At 37.9% G+C, this 22,399-nt stretch overlaps 1 protein-coding gene across 1 annotated transcript; it reads right to left on the minus strand.

Moving 5' to 3' along the window:
- Positions 1-27: 27 nt before the first annotated feature.
- On the minus strand, positions 28-6,260 carry opn3 (opsin 3). The gene is made up of 4 exons (XM_077729173.1): positions 5,868-6,260; positions 3,424-3,743; positions 1,467-1,718; positions 28-1,099 (listed from the first exon to the last, which is right to left on the minus strand). The coding sequence occupies exons 1-4, from the start codon at positions 6,205-6,207 to the stop codon at positions 833-835; spliced, it is 1,179 nt and encodes a 392-aa protein (XP_077585299.1). The 5' UTR covers positions 6,208-6,260; the 3' UTR covers positions 28-832.
- Between the last annotated feature and the right edge of the window lie 16,139 nt (positions 6,261-22,399).

Consider the following 22,399-nt stretch of genomic DNA (forward strand, 5'->3'; position numbering starts at 1 on the left):
TGATTAATAACACAGAAGGCATTGGAGTCAGGTATTCAAAAATAGTTTTTCTTTATTGGATCAATATACCCAATGTTAATACCATACCTGCAAATACAGAATTTTCTTATCCATACTGTTCTTACTGTTCTTATTTGGGATACCCACAAGTATTGTATGTAATTCCATATTTCGGGTGAATGATTACTACTTAAGAAAGTTCTACACCAAGCACACATATGGCAAGATGACATTATCCGGGCCCAAAAAAATATATATATTTTTAGGGGTGATGAAATGGTATTACCATATAGTTTCATTGTTTTTCCATAACTCATTGGCTGTCATTGACAGAGACGAACAAGAGCTGCTTTAAAAACGAGCTGTTTTTACATTTACCACACAGTAACTTTCTCCAATTACCAACCACAGCACTGAAAGTAAGGTTACACATCAACAAGATTTTACTGTTCAAATGGCTATAATGTTTAATGTTTGATAAATTAATTCATTGGCAACCATTGACCACAGCTCGACATTTAATCCATTTTGACTGGGAGGAGGAATAAACTCTGAATTCATTGGCTCATCCCTGTCAAAATAGAGAGGATGTCTCGCACTGGCAACCCAGTTAAAACAGTTTTGATGTCAGTCTTCAATAGCATTGATTGATCCAGAGTCCACTTTGCCGGTCAGTCCGATACCGAGACAATACCAAATCGTGGTCCGAGACTAGGACCGGTCTTGAGAAATACGACACTACACACCAGTTAAAGCTGCTGAACCGCAACTTGTAATTTTATACCAGAACCTGGGACAATGTGTGCAGTGTGAAAAGTCTAGTCTTAGGGGATCAAAGTGGCCTCACTTGGATTACATTAGTAGAGGACTCCGCAGGGGACGTCACGTCAAAGCAACGAAAATCATCGCCGGTAATGACAAAGACAATGGAGGAGGAGCTGAAGGTCACTCTCTTTTTGGGTCTTTTTCTGCTGCCGCATGAGTTTGAAACAAAGATGGGCCGGATGGGGCGTTCGACCGGAGCCAGGGGGCGCTCTTTGAAGCTGTGCTGCAGCCCAGATAATCTTGCACACATCAGCTGCAGCAAACAACGGCGAAACTGTGAGGCAAGTAGGAGGACAGGACAGAGATGAAGGTCTGGTGCTTAATGTGAGAGTGACATTCACCCCCTCATTTGTATGCCGAGCACACCACACATCTCTCTCCGGATAACAAATGAAAGTGACAATTTCCCACCCACATGCCATTGTGCCTGTTTACTTAAAACATCTGGTGTGTTCCATTTTTGCTTCAAATGCAAGAGAACAACTACTCCTTTTAATGAAATGACATTGATTAGGTCTATTTTCAACTCAAGAGTCAATGGGAATTAATCAGGAAAATGTAGTATTAGATTAGACTGATGCTTTTGGAGCATTTGGGGATTCCTTCCATTTATAAAAGTTAATGAATACATGACTACCAACCTTTATGCTCATGAAGACATAGATGAGGGGGTTGTAGGCTGTGCTGGACTTGGCAAAAAATGAGGGGATAATTGCCACCGTGGGGGAGACCATGCTCTTCCTGCCGAAAGCCACCATCATTGACACGACGGCATAGGGCGTCCAGCACACCAGGAAGCAGGAAATCATGAGGAGAAACATTGCGGCCACCTTCTTCTCGTATCTCAGGATTTTGATAATTTGGACTGTCTGAAGATCCTGGATGGAGCGCAGCTAATAAAAAAAAAAGAGGAGAAAGTTCAATTTGTTTGTATAATATTATTTATACATTAGTTAACTCATTTAAAATAAAAATGTAAGAATTTCTACATTAAATGACTGCTACAAAATGTGATTCATGATATATATATATATATATTGTTTTCTTTCTCCCTCTCTTTCTCTGTATCTGTGTTTCTGTGCAATATTACTGAAATCTCCATCTGGGAGATATTTCGGGGGGGAAAATGCTCTTCCAGATCTTCATATAGCCACTCTTAAATGCTGCGATATGTAATTGCTCCACTCACACCTGCAAGCGATGCTGGGACTTAACAAATAAGACTGGGAGCCTTTAGATAGGAGGTGCATTTACTTGTGGTATACTTATCAAACTGCCCACACAGACATTATGCTTCAGGTGACTGATGTTTCACCACTTCAACACTTACCCCGCCGAAGCAAGACATTTCACAGATTTGCACGCTAAAGACACAATGAGAGTTCTCACAGAAGTCTGCCAAGTGCTCTTAGTAGAATGATCAAGTTTAATACAAGTATTTAATTGTCATTGGTCCATCCCACACACTATTCCTTTTATTACCAGGCGGCAGACGGAAAAAACTTCGGAGGCACAAAAGCTTTTTATTATCGCGATTGAAAGGAAAGGCGGCAGTCCGTCAGCCGCCGAAGGTCACAGCTCCTTTTTTATTAGATATAACGTATGCAGTATGTGTTCTATAGTCAGAGAAGGATAATTATGAAAGTGCCATGTAACAATGATTCCAGCTACTGCACCCTGCAGTTCAGTAGCTCTCGATGGAGCAAATCAAGACTTTGTTAAAAAATAGCCATTTGAGCAAATGTCCTTAAGAATTATTTCAAGAACTCCACAGTCTGCTGGTCGTATCTCAGTAGACCACTAAATTTCTCCTCACTTGCTTCACTGCATTCAATCAATCTTAGCAATCAATGAGATACCTAATCTAATATTATGCCCACTTGGGTCTTTTTTACAGGATTTAACATTTCCACATTTTAAATTTGTCTCGGAAATGAACTCCATCACGTGAGTATGGATCATCAACTCTGAAATGGAAGTCAAAACTTGACTCACTTTTCAAACAGCACGTTTAAGATATATATAGTAAGCTATTGATAAAACTGGGCAACACAATTTTTAACAATATAGATATGTCAGTTTTCTATACTATCAGATTCTTGCCTGTTGACTCATAGACTCATTTCTATCATGCCAGTGTTGTGAACAATAGGATTTCAATTCCCAAAACAGGTATAAATATTTACACACAATAAAATATGGAAAGAAAAAAAGGATATGGCCAATCCATGTTGAAACAAGATGAAGATCATTTTTGGAATTATCACCCAGAATTAGTTAAACATAGCTGTCAGACATCAAATTATTTTTTTCAGTTGCTATAATTATTTCCACTGCTGCACTATATAAATTTGGTATTTTTGTACATATATAGATAAATAGGTATACCATGGCTGACTAATAACAAGTAGATTTGTGCACATTTGGTGCTTCATTAATCTACTCGATATGACCTTGGAGGAGCAATCCATTGTATTCTCTGCCACAGAATCTTAATAAGCCCTTCCCATGCATAACTATTTACAACTGGCTATTCAGACTCATTCATAATTCATATTCAATGTCACATCTCATCAAAGGTAAATTTAAATGTCTCACCATTTGTACTGAGTAGAGGATGTTCCCATAGCAGTACACCATGATGCCAACAGGCACGAAGAAACAAGCCAGAAGAAAGAGGAGGATAAACGAAGCATCATTTGGATCCTTCGATGCCCAGTCCAAAGAGCATCCTAGGCGGTGGATCTCCAGTGTGTAGCGGTTCCAACCCAGGAGAGGAGCCCCGGTCCAAGCCAAGGAGTAAAGCCAGATGTGGGCAATGGCCCGCCATACCCAGGGAAAGTCTACCACCTGGGCGTGGACCACCCGAATGTAGCGCTCGTAGGCCAGCGCCGCAAGTGTCATGATTGAGACGATGCCTGGCAATGGGACAAATGAAGATTCATGACCTTAGGCCGAAACTACTCACAATTGCGGTATTTTGCTGTAAAGTTTTAAACCTAGGAGACTGGAAACGATTGTAATTTAATACATCAAAGTGTGATACAAGTACAACTATCAGGCTTTCTGTAGTGCTATGCCAAAGATTGGCTTGAATTACACATTTAAATGCGCTCATTATTTTTTGTCAAGTTTTGCATTAAATGACTGGCAGCTTTTAAAGCTGGAGGCCCTCCAATTTGACTTTGTATCAGTCAATGACCTCCACTGAGTGATACTTGGGTTAAGATATAATGATGATATGGCATCTTTCCCAGCAGAGGTCATCTATCACCACTCTGGAGGATGCAGTAGAAGGATAAGACTTGTGCTACATTATTTTTGATCCGGAGCCAACAATGAGAATTTTTGCACTGCAAGAAGACGTCATGATGTACTTGCAGAATTGAATGAAGTCAGTTAGGGTTGTATAAAAATTTACAATTAATAGTGCTATAATTTTAGTGTCTGTTATATGCAGTACTTTTGTAGCATATTAACGCGTGCAGAGCAATTGACAACAATGGATGTCCAAAATTGTTGCTTTTTCCTCATTCCTTATTCAGTGGCCAATGACTTTAACATGTTACATTTTCGGGAAATTAATTCAATCATTATCCTCACAAGTGTTACGGGGGTACTCCAGCCTATCCCAGTCATCGATGGGCACCAGCTGGGGTATCGGTGGTCAGCCAATGAGATGGACAACCATTCATGCTTACACTCATATCTAGGGGCAGTTTAGAGTGTACAACCAGCACTTTTGGGGAAAAATAAATATAAAAATCGACTGTGAATTGCTTTTTAAAACAATACTTTATTGCGCTTTAATAAAATTTTCACGGAAACCCATATTTATAGCATCTGAAACCGGAAAAGATAGAAGATCATACCCACACACTAATGACTTTTCCCATATTGAAACCTGCATTAAAGCCAGACGTCATCTGAATGTGTGCCAAGTACAGGACATTTCAAAGTCAATCCATTGATGAACCTTGCAATTTATTAGATGAAAAATGTAAATTAGAGATCCAATTTCAACCAGTTTTGAAGGCATAAAAATCTTACCTATGTGTATTTGTAATACAAATCACATTTCTGTGTATACACAAAAAGCATTCATCTGGCTAGTAGGTCATTTAATATCAAGTATAGAAGAAGAAGAAACCAGAATATAGCATGATTACACAGCTAATAACATTTTTTTTGTTCACGGTCGCCTTGTCCAGCTGCCTGGATGGATCATTCACGACCACCCCCTGTATTCATTCACACTTCACCGTTTCTCTCACTGGAGGCAAGATAAATGTGTCAAAATAATTTCAAAGCATGAAGCAGTACACCGCATAAAATTATACAAATAACTTATTATAATGTTTTCAATTCACGGAACATTTCCTGGTACATGAATATTATTAACAAGCTCCTGAAAGTCATTTTCAGTGTGGAGTGGAGGCTTAACAATTTACAACACTGATTTTATAAAGACATGCAGAGACCTTGAGTTCTATTATTCCAATATGCAACACCATGTGTAAAAATGTTGAATCATTCTTTGTCAAGTTCTTTGAAATGATGAATTTGAGTATAAAATAAGGTAGGTTCACCTTTGGACTATTTATGAGGTGGTTAAATTGTGTGGAACTGCTAGACATAACCATTAAGGATTTTAAATTCTATTTACATGTGGATCTTGTTCCATTTTCATCTTATAAAACAATTATATTTTGAGCATCTTTTGGCCGTTTAACTAAATATCAACTATGATAATTGGAAATGACGATCTAAATTTGGCTGGCCACCAATTCAAGGTGTACTCCACCTGGTGTGCGAAATCACCTGGGATAGTCACCATCACCCCCGTGTACTTTATGAGGATAAGCAGTTCAGAAAAAAATGAATGAATGACAATCTAAATAACAAGCGTAGAATGTGACAACAAACCATTAATGGGTGTCCCTTAAAGCTGCATATGCATTAAGCTTTAAAATCAAGAAATGGGTTTAAAAACATAATAATATGATGAACACATGATACGTATTCCATGCTGTCGCTCTTACCGAATAAACTGTTGCTGAATCCATCCCACACGCATGTTCCTTTGCTCCAAATCCATCCTCCCTTGACGCACGAGATAAATGTAAAGTTTATTCCGAGGAGAGAAACCAGCAAATCGCTCAAACTTATATTAACCAGCAACAAATTGGTCGGCGTCCGAAGTCTTTTGAATTTGCAATAAAGCAGAATAACAATAACGTTGTTGCAGAAACCAAATACTCCAATGGTTCCGATAGCAAAGGCGAGAAGTTTGTAAGTGCCAAGGGCAAAAAGGTAATGTTCGGTGCTTCTTTCAGTTCTGGTCGCGTTGTAAGGATTCATTGCGGGGAGAAAAAGGTGCATTCGGGCATTCTGGTGGCTTCGTTGTGGCTTCCTTCGGCTGAGGCGCGCGTCGCTTCGCGTCCTCCACTTACGAACAGCGCATCACTGCTCGTTCAAACAAGCCCTGCAGACGGAACGCCCACCCCGAAAGTGGGTCAATGTACCACTGTCACTTGACAGTGAGCGTTATTAAACATTAGAGGACAATGCAAATACTTTGGAGATGTTTGCCTTGTGAGGGAAATAGAAATACAGACAAATATATATAGTACTCCACTAAAAGTTGCTTTAGAACATGTAAAATTTTACGCTTCAAGTGACTATTTTTTCTCATCTCATTTTCAGAACCGCTTTATCTTCATTAGGGTTGCGGTAGGTGCTGGAGCCTGAATCTAGCTGACTCTGGGCCAGAGGCAAAATCACAATTTAAAACCCATGGTTACAGAAAAGTACACTACTGTGAAACATGTTAGCAACATTATTTGTCTTATAACTTTTTCTTATATTAACAGAGGAGCAACACCTTTGTGTATCTGTGTTTTTTATAATGTGCAGAGAGGAGGACAAACACAAAGTGCCATTTTCACACACTTGTGACTCATAGATTTTTTTGTGAATTATTATTAACTTTGTCTATATGGTGCAGTGGTTCTTTCGTTTTTCACTTTGTAGCGGTGTTATTGTGAGCGTGAATGGTTGTCTGTCTCTATGGGTACCCCGCGGCCTATTGGCGACCAAACTATGGTGTAGTCCGCCTTTCACTTGAATTCTGCAGCACCCTGCTGACAAAGGTAAATGCCGTTGAAAAATGAATGAATGCCCGTATGGAAGAAAGAACACACTTATGATATATGAGTATTTTCATGTTTAGGCAGACTGTAAAATATCAAAGGATAGCAAAAACAACAACAAAAAACGTTTTATTGATCAACCATTTGCTTGTTGTGGGCGACAAAAACAAATTTGTGAGGCTCTGTTTCACATTCAATTAGATTCAAATGAACACCACAAGCACATCTGGTGAATTTGTCATGCCTGTAATTACATTGACCTTTTGAGGCGAAATTTCCATCCTCCAGACACCTGATTTTATCCACATATGAAGACCAATGTGGAAAAAGATTAGTAGCCCTTTTGTACTATTACCGCAATCTCATTTTCTTCATGATTAAAACGAGCTGGATGCTATTTAATAACGTCATGAAGTACGTGACATCAAATCTCTGAATTTAATGGAAATTTGCAAATGGAATATCTGCAAAGGTCAGTGAGTGTTTATTTTTCCCCTATTAAACTCCTGATTGTCTTTTAATGACGTGTTCTCAGTACAATGTCATTTAAAACATGTTTACAAAGCTAATTTGACCAGAATTGACATGGCTTTCATTTTCATTATATTTTTGCTGGAATGTTTCAGTGTATTTTTTATTTTTTATTTTTTTTTAGACTAGCCTTTATGCGCCTGCCTGATGGCTTGTTCTCTCATTACACTTTTTTTTATGAATAACCACCCAACACCACAAGGGAAAATAAAAGGTGTAAATCTGTTAATGTGTTATATTGGACTTAGTGGTGCAAATTAATGTACCAAGATTACAAAATGCAGCACATCTCATGTGTTGCAAAAGCAAAGCATCTGTCGCAGAGAGACTAGATGCTCATGAGAAACTCGAATTTTAGATTTTGGAGTTGACTATTTTGGTTTAAAATGTTCTTCACATCTTAAGAATATATAACTATTACAGTTAAAGTTTCCCGACATCTGTAATAATTTCAAAATATTATTTAATCTGAGTCTATCTGATGTTTTTAAGTAAAAAATAAAAAGTAATTGTAATCATAAGAACTGTTGTAAGTGGCAATACTTCATATTTCAAGGAAAAGCTTCAGGCAATATGATCATGACTATTAATCTCAAATATTTCCGAGTTTCACGTTGGAGTGTGGCAGTTTTTCATTACTACACTTCAAATGACTGATGCTGATATCACTTTATTTAAAGAGTTAAGATGGAATTTGCTGTCAGCTCAGCAGGGTGTAAATGTTTAAGTTGCAGGATATCATGAAAGGTTACTATGGCCTGGAGTCAAATATCTTTAGCAAAGTTGATAGAAAGAATGTGCTTGGAAAACCAATGTCGAAACAAGCTGCACTTGGCACTTTTTAACTTGAGCGTATAATGGAAATCGATAATGCAAAATAATTGTGCATGCTTAGAAAATGTCACACAGTTCCTCTTGATGCATTCCAAGTTAAATGCCATGAGGCACTAAGACGACAGGCAGAATTAAAATCTAATCACACTGAGTCTAAAACTGGAGCCTCAATTCTACAATTGACAAACTGTAAACATTTACATTTAAATTCATTAGGGAAATTTTAAAAAATGGTTCATGATATTTCAAAATGCAACTTTTCTACTTGGCACTACATAGAATTAAAAGCATAACATCAGAAATGAAAAAAATACAAATGTAGACTATAACCTTTTGTGCCCTTGTTCAAATTAAACTGTCATACTAAAAAGGTTACCATTGTCACAAGTGTTCTCACATGGACATAGAGAAGATTATTATTATTATTTATTCATTCATTCATCTTCCATCATACCAATCCTCAAAAGGGTTGCAGGGGTTGCCGGAGCCTAACCCAGCTGTCTTCGGGCAAAAGTCAGAATACACCCTTGACTGGTCACCAGTCAGTCATGGGGCACACAGAGAAACAAATGACCATCCGCACTCCCAATCATTCCTCCACCAGCGGGAATTGAGCCCGCGCTGAAGTCAGGGGAGTGAACTGCTACACTACAAGGGGGCTGAAGTATTATTAGATGTATTGTATTTCTTTGCTCCCCTGTAGGGTCTTGACAGTAGTATAATTCAGCGGTGGCACACAGCCAAACAGGTAAGCAAGCACATATGTTAGACTACACAACCTTTTTTGGTGTGAATGCTGGTAATGACAGTAAGTTTGAAAAATAAAATCCAATCAAGATGTTTGTTATTCTGTCTTTTCAAAAACGATGTAGCTGTAAAATTATACGGATTAATTACCTGGCATGCTAAAAACAGCACAAAAAAACATGGCACTTGGCCTGGCACATTATTGGTGTGTTTTTTCTTAATAAAATAAAATCACATTCCTGAAAATAATCTGTCCACTTTAAATAGATGCTATTTTGCAATTTGATATGATAGAGAGACAGACAAAAGAGAGAATTCTTTGCCTGCAGTTACATACAGAGATACCCCTGAACAGTTGGAAATTGTAGCCATTCAGTTGGTTGAAATTGGAGAAGACTGTGAAGGGACTAGGACAGAGAGAGGCCATCCAATCCAGTCTGTATCAACATCGCACTGAGGGGTCTGGCTCCCCTGCTTAGATTTAATGTGGGTAAAGGTCCAGTGAAGGACTATGCATTGTAAGTTATCAGCAATTATTTGAATAACAGTTGTTTCCACTTTTAGAAGCAATTGTATAATTAACAACTCATTTCTTCTTTTTAGAACAAGACCAAATTACTTCACCGGATGCAGAAATGACAAAATAAATCTGGAAACAAAATACACTCGCACACAGGTGAGCGTTTTTTTGGCCAATACGTTTCTCAGACATTTTTAGCACTGCCAAGGCTTGCTGTAGTCGTGCCAATGGATTTTCCCATATTTGTTCAAAGCATTGAATCTGCCATCATAGTAGTGCGCAGCTGTCTGCCTGAAAGAAGCAATCAAAAAGTAATCCCTCCGTGCCGGTGCAAAGCCAATTTGCTGCAAAAAGGAGACTGAAGAGCTAGTTCAATTGAACAGTAAATTACTAAAATGTGACTCAAATACACTGTTAACAATACTGTTGCGGTTTTACGATGTATTATCGTGTAACATTAAAAAATAAAAACACATTTTAGTTGAAAAGAGCTGAGTTTGTTCAGACACAAAGTGAAAATTTCCACTCAAGACACTTATATTAACCTCTAGTTGGCTTTTTACATGGTTAGAGAACAACAAAATGTTCCATCGCCTTTTGGCGTTCTTGGATTGTGTGCTTGTTATTTGAGATGTGAAGGTTACATGGTGCCAGTCTGCTATTTGAAAGTAAACTGGACAAGCAGCACCTTAGGGAATGACAGAAACATGGACAATCACTTTGCTAACCTCGAGGTGAAGAAAAACATCCAATCCCCAAGTGTCCACTGTCCACCTCAGGCTCAAATTCTCCTGCCCACCCCCAGCTTCATTGCACTGTGGCGATGAAAATTGACATTCACAGCTTAAGCTTTCATTGGGTCCACCAATCTGCGGCGCTACCATGCGTCTGAATGATGACCTCTTAGGGCCAACTGAGCTTGAGCAGCGCATCTCAAAATGACAGGCACTCGAGCGCTGAATGGTTGATTTACTTATCTCAAACAAAAAGGACTCAAAAGACTTCAGCTGCCAAAATGCAGACACTGACTGTCAGTTAAAAATCACATCCGAGTCATTGGACATGAGTTTGCCAGGAAGAGTAAAACAACTGTCACACAAGAATGTTTTTTTTTTTGTGGTTGATGGTACAGGTACTTATAGCTGCCTTGAGAGTTGAAGCTCTAACATATCCAGTTTAATATGACATCCATAACTAGGAGATGAACGCTTAACTTATCCCATACAGAAGTGCTGAGCCGAAAACCCTAACAAGAATAAAAGCCTCTTAAAACTAGCTTTGAGTATCAATCTTGATTAACAAAACAAGAAATAGTCAAAACTAAAACTAAATAGTTCTTGACAACTGCACATGCCACTTGCTACTTCACAGAAAAGTTGAAGTGAGTTTTTTTTTTTATCTACTGTAAAAAATAAAATAAATAAAAAGCCACTCAAAGTCCAGTGAGGCAAAGCTAAATACTCAGAGAAGCTTAGTGCTGAGTCACACATTCATTACAGATACGGTTTGCACTGCTGTGATCGTCACATAAATCATTTGCATGCAGCATCCATGTACAAATTTCCTCAGAGTGGAGGATGCACCTTAAATATTACATTACTGAGAAAAACTCTATGTGGCTTGGAAGGGGTTACAAAGACAATGTTTTAAAACCAGATTATTAAAAAAAAACTTGAGATCAAAGTAGTCTTAGGGACAGTGATGTAGTGTGAGGAGAGTGTAAGAAGTATTTCAAGGTCAGTGTGGAAAGGTTGAGGACAGCGTGGGACTGAGGAAACAAGAAGTCGGACAGAACAAAATCAACCAAATTGATTAAATGGATTGCTCATGAGTCAAAACCTGAGGAGAACTACAGACTGCCGACAGTAAACAATTGAAGGTTATATGAAGCATGTCAGTTCTTTTCCTAAAACAAAAATGCACACTAACAGCCTGCAACAGTGTTGTTTTTTGTTTTATTTTTAAAAGTCCAAATGTGATTTATTCACTTAATCCTGAAAGCTGCTTCGACTTTCCACTATTTTCACTTTTTATTGGCTTGAGAAACTTGGGTCGATCATGACATATTTGTGAAGGTGGCCAAAGGGAAAGAAATAGCTGGCATCTGGGTGTATTTCCTCTAATGAGGCCAGGCATACGTTAACACATACACATACGCTCACAGGCTCAGTCTGACAAAAGTTTCTGGAAGTTTGTTGTTTACAACCACAGTCCAGTACTCCGAAAATACAATAGTGCCTAATAACAACTGGGGGAAGAAGTGAAAGAATATCACCACATTAAAGTAAGCTAAAATAATAAATGTCTGTTTTCTCGATTATTTAAATGATAAAAACGACACTTTTGGGCTGCCATTGATGGTGATAGACGTTCAATCCATTTGAATTGCAGCTAATACCCCTCTTGGTTCAAATTGATTGGACTTCACTAGCTGACAAACTTATTATTATTACATAGCAAAGACTTTCATATATATCTATGCTCGGAAGAATTTTAAATGATTTTTTTACGTGTCTTTCCCCAAAACTACTGCACTGTAACTGTTGTGATTCAAGTCACACCTCAAGTAAGTGTGAAAGACGAGGCAGATAAGGAAGTATACCAGAGAAAGATAGCAAGAGCCAGACAGAATACATCCACCCAATCATACTATGGCCGTGGTGTTGAATATATAAAAGTGAAAAATGCTTAGAAGAGTTCAATGGTTGTTCAGGTTAATATCAGTGCAAGAAAAAAATTGAAAATTCTTCTTTTTTTTTTGGGTGGTATGTTTCCATTTCCAAATTGGACTCATTTTATTCATAGGAAGTACAAACTTCTCTTTGAACTCTTGAAACCGCATTTTTCATTAAAGGCAATTACGCATTCATGTTGAAGCTGTACTTGATTCATATGAGGCAGGAACACTTGCGAATCAGCTCTTTGTCCATTTTCTCAATGTCACTTTCATCATTTTTGCAGAGTCCAAATCCCTTTAATGGAATACGCCTTACATACATAGGGACTTTTTTTTAAATCAAATGCATTTTACAGGAGATTTATTCTTCTGAATTATACATTTAAACAAATAGGAAAAAGAAAAACCAATGATTGCTAAAGAATCTGTTTTGTTTGACAGTTTTCTTTCTCCTCGTTACAAGCTCCTGTCAAATGCCTTGAATGTGAGAGCCGGTATCGACTTTTTGCCAGCAGAACTGTTTGGGGACCATTTTGTGTGAAGTGCGTAAGTCAACCGTTCAGTGCTTACTTAAGTGCCTGCCATTTGAGATGTGAGCCCCAACTGGCCGAAGAGGTCATCTCTCAGGCACATTGCAGCGCCACTGAATGATGAAGGATTATATGAAAGCTTCAGCTGGGAATCTCAATTCCCATTCCCCCTTCCTCCCATACCTGCTGCAATGAACCAGAGGGTAGATGAATTTAACCTTGCGGTATACAGTAGAAACTTGGGGATTGTGTATGCATTTTCAAAAAAGGTGGTTAGATAAGTGATTATCCATGTTTTTATCATCCCCTGAGATGCAGAAAAAGAGAATGCAACCTCTACATCGTCAATAACAAGAACACGATCCAAGAACACAAAAGGGTAATGAATCATGGGAACATTTTCTTGTCTTCTAACCATGAAGAATGCAAGCTACATGTAAACAAATTGTGCCTCATGATGAAGAAAAAACATGCAAATTACTAATAGCAGCACCTAATGCCAGGAGTAGTCACCACAAAATTAGTTTTATAATTGTAGCTGAGCCTTATGGCTGTTTCAAAAGAGAGCAACGTAACCACTGTTCATTCAAATTCACTTTCAAAATTGGGTTATGGGAATGATATAACAGAGACATATTGCAAGTGGAATGAAAAACATTACAGTCTTGTTAACTGTGGCTGTGCACCAGCACAGAGGGATTCCTTTTAGATTGCTTCTTTCAGACACTCAGCTGCACACTGATGGCAGATTCACTGCTAAGAACAAAGATGTGCCAAACCATTGGCGATAATAAAATTTCCAGCTATGTTTAAGACGAACCCTAACCCTAAAACACTAATCTTAGGGAAACATCCTGGGTTTTTTTTCTGTGTGCATCATTTATAGAAAAAGAGGTAGAAACCCATCAAAAATGCCTAATATGTATAATTACCTAAATAAATATGGGGCTATGTTATCCAAGTCTATAAACATATATTAAATTTGACAATGGTCGATTTGAGTTGTGGCTGCCATAGCAACAGTTGGAACGAAGGAAAAATGGTAACATATGAAAAATGCCTTGCCAAAGACTGCATGGCTGAGTGGTTAGCGTATCATCCTCACAGCTCTGGGATTCTGGGTTCAAAACCAGGTCCTGTGTGGAGTTGCATTTTCTCCCAGGGCCTGCGTGTGTTTCCTCCGTGTACTCCTGTTTCCGCCCACATTCCAAATACATGCATGGTAGGCTGATAGGACACTCCAGATTTCCTTTAGGTATGGATATGGGTGTGATTCTGCATGATTTTCCTTCTCCTCCGATTCAGGGTGTTAAGTATGGTTCTATCTCGGGTATAGTTCATACAATCATGCATTCCCAGCCTTAATGAACAGGTTTAAAAATACCAATTTGTGATTTAAGCAGGGCCGGATACCCTCACATATAATCATCAATCACATATATCCAGCGAGAAGTAACTATACATTACCTGGTGATCGTGATTAATGACACCTCTGATCATATGAGTGTCTTGCCACGCCCATTGTTACTATAGATACTCCATTTGATGAGTTGGATGGATGGTGTGTTCATCACACTGCCATTTCCTGCTAGCCTTTAAAAGCTGTTGCTGTGAGAGAAGACAAAGGTTAATGATAAGGCATCCCTTCTTATGCCACATCCAAGCATTTAATAATCCACTATTAGGCATGCAGAGCAGGAACATATGATGACTTCCAACTGATACATAATAGCAGTCACAGGAAACAAAAGAAGCTATAAGTTGTACTCTAAAACTTGGCCCAAGGAGGAGAAAAGTGAATTAATGCTTAGAAATAATGCAGAAACATTTTTTTAACTTCTTTTTGTTGTTGTTGCTAAAATGAATATGATCTGTTAACATCACTGCTCATTCAAGTGGATTTTTTCTTCTATAGTGTCATATATTATTTACATTTAATACAGAAAATAACTCTAACTTCCTTACAGTTGACTTGCTATTAGCAGCTATTCCACGTGGCTCAATAAAATAATACATATACATATTACATCACCTCTCCATCCGCTCAAACCTCTAACATTTATTGCTTGTGTAACTCTCGTTTTGTGTTATTGATCCACCGTGACTTTGTATGCAGGGCATCAATCAAATGCAAACACCTGACTTTTATCACAGCCTGTACAGCAAGCACCATGACGTAGTCGTGTGAGTCATCTAGAATGGAGAAGAGTAAAGCACCAAATATAATGGATTTTAAATTCTCGCTCTCCCTTTCATTTCAGTTCCCGGATTCAAAGATTTCAGTTGAATGGGAAATACTTCGTGACTCTGAGTTAATTAACACAACTCAACGGCAACTTTTTATATCTCAACCAAAATCTATTGTAGCATATCAACCAATGGAGAAATTCCATTAAAAACATGACCACAATGTGAATAAAAGACACATCACGACTACAAATTATTTTCTAATTCACCCTATTCAATCTTAGCCATAAGTGGGAAATGAACATGCATTAATGCCACACTTCTTCACTGATACAACGCAAGAGTTGTGGGGAAATAAGAGGAAATTAAGTCAATGATGTGCTCATGAAAAAATGACTTGAAAAGTGACTTGAAAATCTGCTGCAGTTTATTAGTTGTATATAATGCTTCCCATTTGGTCAAGCTGACAACACTATGTAACTATGCAAAGTCTTTCCAATATTTCAATGACAGTTCTTAATTATAATAAGATTAAGATCCAGGAATGATGAGAGCAAGTTGTTTCATTATAGTTATAAAACTCAGTAATTTTCCTTATTAACTTAGTATTACATCAGACATTAGTAAAAGGAATCACACCTCTGTTTTAAATGAATTCGCCTACCATTGAGAGTGATAACTATGAAATCCATTTCAACTGGGTTGGATGGCTTTCAGTGATCATAGTGAACTGTCATAGATGGTGAGAGAGGTCTAATCTTTTTTGGACCGGTATGAGCGAATGGTCGTTCGTTCACCTTTCCCACTTATTGTCGCTGCCAAAGTAAGCTGATGAGTTAAAATATTGTTGATGGCAGTACTGTCATGTTCTTATTAAAAGATATATTTTTTAAAAACATTGTACCCTCAGGATCTAAAACACTTTCCATAATTCCTCAGTTTGGATGGAACTCATTGATTAACTGTCTCTTGATTTAGAGTGATGTGCTCATAACTGCTCTGTCCACTTCAATTGCAAACCCCATCTGTCCTACAAAGATTCCCATGAAAGGTGACACGATTTATCGATTACATCTTCAAATAACTGTCTGGTCATTTTAATGTAGGGCAAGGTTATTATAAGTGCCACACATAACGTTAGTGCGAAGACAATATGATATGTCAGGGCTTAATTAAATGTCAAGGCATGGCATATTAATCTAATTACAAAATAGAAGCTTTCTAAATGGCTGCGGTAGTTCAAAATGTAAATTAATTGTCAAACAATCACCATATTCTTTGGGCTATGAGTCGTACCAGTCACATACTACACAACGAATAGATAATATAAATAGTTTGCACTCGAGTAGTGTACTTAAGTCAAATAATACACAATGAAGAGGTAAATAATATATATATTTTGCATTGGAGTAGTGTAAATAAGTCGTGTATATATGGGAGGGCAATTTTTTATCTGATTAGAAACTAAGAACAAACAGTATGTAAAAGTAACAATAGTTATATATGAAGATCAATAGACAAAATAAGCATTTGTTAATAGAACAGATTTTCAGATAACTGTCGCCTTTTAAAGATAACCTAAAGGTGGGGAGAGAGAAAGAAAAAAACCAAACTTATAAATTGCAGTTGAGTCGCAGGCCCTGCAAAACTATGAAAAAAGTGTGATTTATAGTCTGGAAAGCTGTAACATGCACTTAAATTAGGGCGAAGCAAAAGAAGAAGTGATAACTTAAATCACATGTTCCACTTTAACAAGAGGACACAAACAACACCACAAGGGTGCAAAATGTGAACCATAGAAAATAAACCAAGAGAACAACTTATGGTGACATGAGAGTATTCATCAAAGTATTCAGTGCAAGCAGGGTGCCACCCAGTGGTTACACACATGTCAGCAAGTGCACACCAGTTGGACTTGCTTTTTATATGATGACCACATAATAGAGAAATTACTGCCCACAAACATGTTTGGGTCTCAAACAAGAACCTAAAGTTTGTGGTATAGCATAGGAATAGTTAGTGTGTAATTAAATTTCATTGGCACTTAAATGAGAAAGACATTTAGATTAGAACACAATAGATGGGTTTTCTTTGTCTTTGGTTGATTTTTCAAGAATAGAAATAGGACACAGTCACACCATCTTTGAGGATGGACTGCTTTATATTATTATTGTATTGTATTATTATAATCATTAGGATTTCTAGACTGCTTGTTAACCTAATTAATGTGAACTGAAAGCAAAATGATGTTGGGAGTCAATTCTTCTAGGTTTTATACGATATAGTACTCAATATTGGATTTTATGTGCATGCACAGTATACCGTAGATGGGAATTTAAAACAGGAGCATGTCAGTAACCACACATTCTAAATAGAACCATCCATCCATTTTATCGGTTAAGTGGAAATTTTCCCAGCCGACTTAAGAGTAAGAAGTGGGAACACCCCTGGCTCAGTTGCAGTTTGAGACCAACTGTAATGAGGGGCTCTGGTTGGGGTTTTGTCAAAGGATATATTCATCCCGCTTGTAGCCCCACGTTAGGTAACGTCACCACAACACAAAACCAAGCAAGCCTACAAATGTCTGTTATTTATTTAGACTGGGTTACTGGTAACATTTGTATCCCATACCATTGCTTGTTTCTGTTGAAAATGAAAAAGAAACCGGACTACCCGAAGGAAACCCACACAGGCCCGGGGAGAAGATGCAAACTCCACACAGGTGGACGTGATCTGGATGTGAACCCAGGACCCCAGAGCTGTGAGGCCGATGCGCTAACCACTCACTCCCCTGGGTCGCCCCGTATATATTTATTTAGTTGTATATCTAATCATTTATTTATCTATCTATTTATTAATTCGTTCATTCATTCATTTGTCACAGAGCTGGCAAAGCAAGGTAACAGTAGAGGGAGCTGTCACCACACCATCAAAGTGCATGTTTTGTTTTAGTTTTAAGTATTTGCTGTTGGCCTCAAACTTTCTTGTTTGTGTGGTTATTTCTCTTCTAAGAGATTTTGACCTGATCAGTGGCACGAGCAGTGCTGTCTTGGAATACATTGTGTTGAAATATATTTCAAATGTACATACATATACTAAACACAAGTCAATTTTACAACTTAATGGTTACTTCTGTAACAACAAAAGCATTTCTCCAATGAGTTAATTTTACACCAGTTTCACCTCTCTAAATACCAGTTGATTTATCCAACTACATGTTATTTGTGCAGCTAGTTTACCTCTGACCAAAACTATATGGAGACAAAGGTTCTTAGTTCTTTACTGTAACTAGGTGTAATGAGAAAAAAATAAAGTTAACTAGTTTGGTTTTCTTTAGGACACATGACTAATTGTATCAATGGATGTTATACTTACTGCTTAAAACTGCAGTCTATAGCAGTACTAAATCATGGATTTCTTATTTTCTTTTTTATAGAATTAAGTTAAAATGTTCTGACAACTCTTCTTTACTTAATTTTGGAAGTTCCTATGTAGTGTTAATTTACAATTCAACTGATTCAAATTGACTGTTTAAAAACTGGTCCAAACAACCATAAAATCCAGCCATCAGCTGCTGTTTAGTGTTGTTTTAGAAAGAACACATCCTGAATCTCTGTTTGCATGGCTGGTTGGTGACAAAATATTAACTTAGACTCTAGGGCACCCACTGAAACGGAGGGATCACACATGCAGGGGGAATAAGGAGAATCAGAGTGGGAAGAGTACCTTAAAAGGCAGAATCCTGAAGGAAAGAATGCTCTCCTCTGACATGTGCATAAACTGCATGCTTTACTGCAATGTTACAGGTATAACATGCCATCTGTAACAACTGCAACAAAAATGAATTAAAACTGTAATCAGTTTTGTTGGGAATTTAACACTTATCACTATCAAAATTTGTCAGGTCCAGGTGTTTGGCAGTGATTTACTATTTTTAAGAAATACATTTAATTTAAATCATAATATACAAGCCAATATCAATATTTTCAAGTGGATTGTAAAATAAATATTCAACAATCTCCAAGTATAAATTTGTATTCTATAACATATTGAGGAAATATTGAAATAAATATGAGCAGTCCAATCTGTCTAGGAGCAACTACAGTTATATTGGTGTGTCTTATTTTGCATGCTAGTTAGGTTAATTAGAGACAGTGAATAATTTATTAGTAACTTTGAATAGATGTCTGTCACCAAGTGCCCTGAGGTATGTCACAAATAAGGATATTTAGTTCTTGCCCTCTGGCAACAGAAATCTGAGTGTTCATTCAGACATGCTGTTATTTTGGAAATTTGTCATTACAAACCCTAATTCTAAGAACACAATATAAATATCTTACCAATCATTATAACGTGTAGTCAGTCCAAACCCCTTCTAGCAGAAATGTGAGATTTGATCACACCTTGTCATGACATACGAGTCAGCATTGTGTTTGACTATTGAGCAGATCTAATGTCAGCAGGGGTCAATTCCTGCTTTAATAAATGCTGTCTACAGTGTTGGACAGCCACTCAATATCAGCTGAATAGTAGTCATAAAGTCAGTCTGACCTCTCCGAAAACAACTACTTGCCCTTTTCATTCATTTATTTTTTTATACAGCGTGATTTGAACCACAATTCATAAAGCCAAATTGCAAAGCAATCCAACTCTTTTGCTGCAGAGAAATTTGAACACTGACCTAAGTTTGGTTCTATTTGTTGGCATCGGCTATGCTAATTATAGGACAGGCATGCATCCGTCAATAGTTGCCCCTCCCATGCATCCTCAATGACCTGACCGCATAACTGGCTCCAAGATGGTTGAGAGCAGCCATGTCATCAAATTAGAGTGACAGCGATGCTGTTGTTGACCCACCAGATCAAAAGAAGTCACATGATGTCACCCAGTAACTATAAGGGGAGACACTCCCTAAATTCAGCGCCACTCCTTCTTTACGGCATTATAGGAATTCAGAGACGGCTGCTTGGAGCAAATGTATGAATACAGTCGTTCTAACAACAGACTCCTTAATGGGCAACATGGTGGGCTGTGTCCGCTCTGCGTTGGTGGCATGTGAAATGTTTCTAAACAAATAGCTTTGTGTGAAGCTGTAGTAAAACCTCTGTAATATAAAAAGCACAGACCCATGGGAAACTCTTTAGAGCTTTGTCTCGGTTGCATTCTTCCTGATGTGGAAATAGAATGAAAGGGTGTATAATTTTTACATTGTTGAGTCAACAATATATTGTCCACAGTGGTTTACAAATTAAATACTTATTGCAATGTTTTCTGTTTTCGAGCATCTGTGCAGTATTTGTCACAGTGTTGGGAGGAGAACTGCCAAGTTCACTCGATTTAAGATGTAAATAAAATTGTCACTTGTGGAATGTAAACTCCACACAGGAAGGTCGTAGCCCAATATATTCATTAATTTATTTTCTCAACCGTTTGTGCTCACAAGAGGAGGGTGCTGGAGTCCTATGTGCCACACAGTGAAGACTGACCTCACTTTTTTAACGTGACATTGGTACAACATCTGGGTTTGGAATCAGTATCTGGAATTCCCAAAAAAATAGCAATCTGCAACACTAGTAAAATTATTCCCTTGGTTTCTTCACAAACAGATTCATCCATACTGAACAGGTGAAAATACCATAATACATGACAAGAAAACTGAGAAAATTCTTTTAAGGATTGCCAACAAGATGTTTGAATGTAAGCGTTCTAGATACTATATGCTGAATTAGTAGAGCTGGTCTGGAAATTCCTTTCATAAGAAAACAAAAGAAGAGTCAAGTCCTTCTTGGGGCTGAATAAAAAGACCCTGACTAAGGGTTGATGCGCTGCAGATGGAAGTAAAGCTCATACCCTATGGATTTTGTGTCCTGTAGATAACTTAGACTGGGTGCACTGTTGACTGCTGTTTGTCTGACAGTAACCACGGAGAATTTGGTTTGTATCTTCAGCACCTGAGGGCTCTAGAGGAACGAGGGCGAGAGCTAAACAGAGCACTGTCACCTCTGAAGCACCGGAATACCTCTGTGACAAAACACAGATGCATTGAGCCAAGCTGCCCTGAAAGTTGAGTCAAATACAAAGCATAGTCCAAACAAATGGTGGGAGGTGGTATTTTATTGAAATCTAAAGTAGATCATTTTAGGATGGACTTTACTCTTTTAAATCATGCGAATAAAAGCATGTCTTTATTTTGTGTCTCTCGTTTCTCCATTCATGACCAATGAAAAGGGGAAACATCTTATTAAATGTTCCCACTCAGTCATTCATAGTTCAGGCCCACATGAAGGACTCCTCCACTAATGCCTCCCTGTAAAAAAGACTAGGCTTCTCTGTTCTAAGACTTGAGTGGAAATATTTGCACTCTGCTTTCCTTGGCTGTGGTGGCCCTTGGCCTTCACTTTATTCATCTATGAAGTGACGAATTTACCCAAGACAGGAAAACTGAGGTCTTGGACTTCTGGTTTGCTGGACAAATAGTAAATATTGTGTTTCTATTGGTGGTAACTAAATGACTTTTTGGAAAATTCCAGTGTAGCAAGTAATGGCAAAGTCACTTACTTTCTTGTCTCAAGTTAAAATGGGGGGGGGGGGGGTGTCGTTGGAATTATCTGATATTCAATGTCAAAGTGAATTCTTTATAGACCCCTAAAATGCAAACATTTAGAAGACAAGCTATAAGTCATAGTTTGATAGTCTCTATTGAAACACAAAAATAGGCAGTTAATGTTAAATACACAGCCATTAAACAAATACTCGATGTTCAGACTCAAACATATGTCAAATATTTGTACTGGATTTCATGAAACACTGGAATTTCCTGCTATTGGTGTCCAAAGATCTCTGGCATCCCCCACAGAAATTCTTCTGAAATGTTACACAACACACTACAAGATCATGGTGATGGATTCTCTTAAAAACCAAAGGTCTCTTCTTGGGGGTCCATCTGAAGTAAGTTGTCATCAAACCGTTTAAGTACCATTTTACCGGCGTAAAAATAGTAATTAGGTAGATCGACAAAGGTTTTCATTACACAAGTATGAACGTTGCATGCCTGTTCAAACACTTTTACACGAATGCTGGGAATTTCCAATGTCTGTAGCTTTCTGTGATTTCATACAGTAGGTTTTCTCTAACATCTGGTTCTAGGACTAATTCAGATGCTTTAGTAAGCAGTTTGTGGTTGTTTATGGATACATGATGGACCCTTGGGGATTCAGACATGTCCACCACAATGGCGATGTCAATGGATAGAGCGGAATATAATAAATGGGTCTGGGTTTTGTTGATTATTTGCACATGAAATACGCTTCCTATCACAAAAACAGGATTTTGTTGCTTCAAGTCACGCATCGCAGTAGCACATGTGCAGACACACATTACGAGGACTTGTGAGGGC

This window comes from Stigmatopora nigra, chromosome 12 (genome assembly GCF_051989575.1).
Source record: "Stigmatopora nigra isolate UIUO_SnigA chromosome 12, RoL_Snig_1.1, whole genome shotgun sequence".
Taxonomy (NCBI): Eukaryota; Metazoa; Chordata; class Actinopteri; order Syngnathiformes; family Syngnathidae; genus Stigmatopora; species Stigmatopora nigra.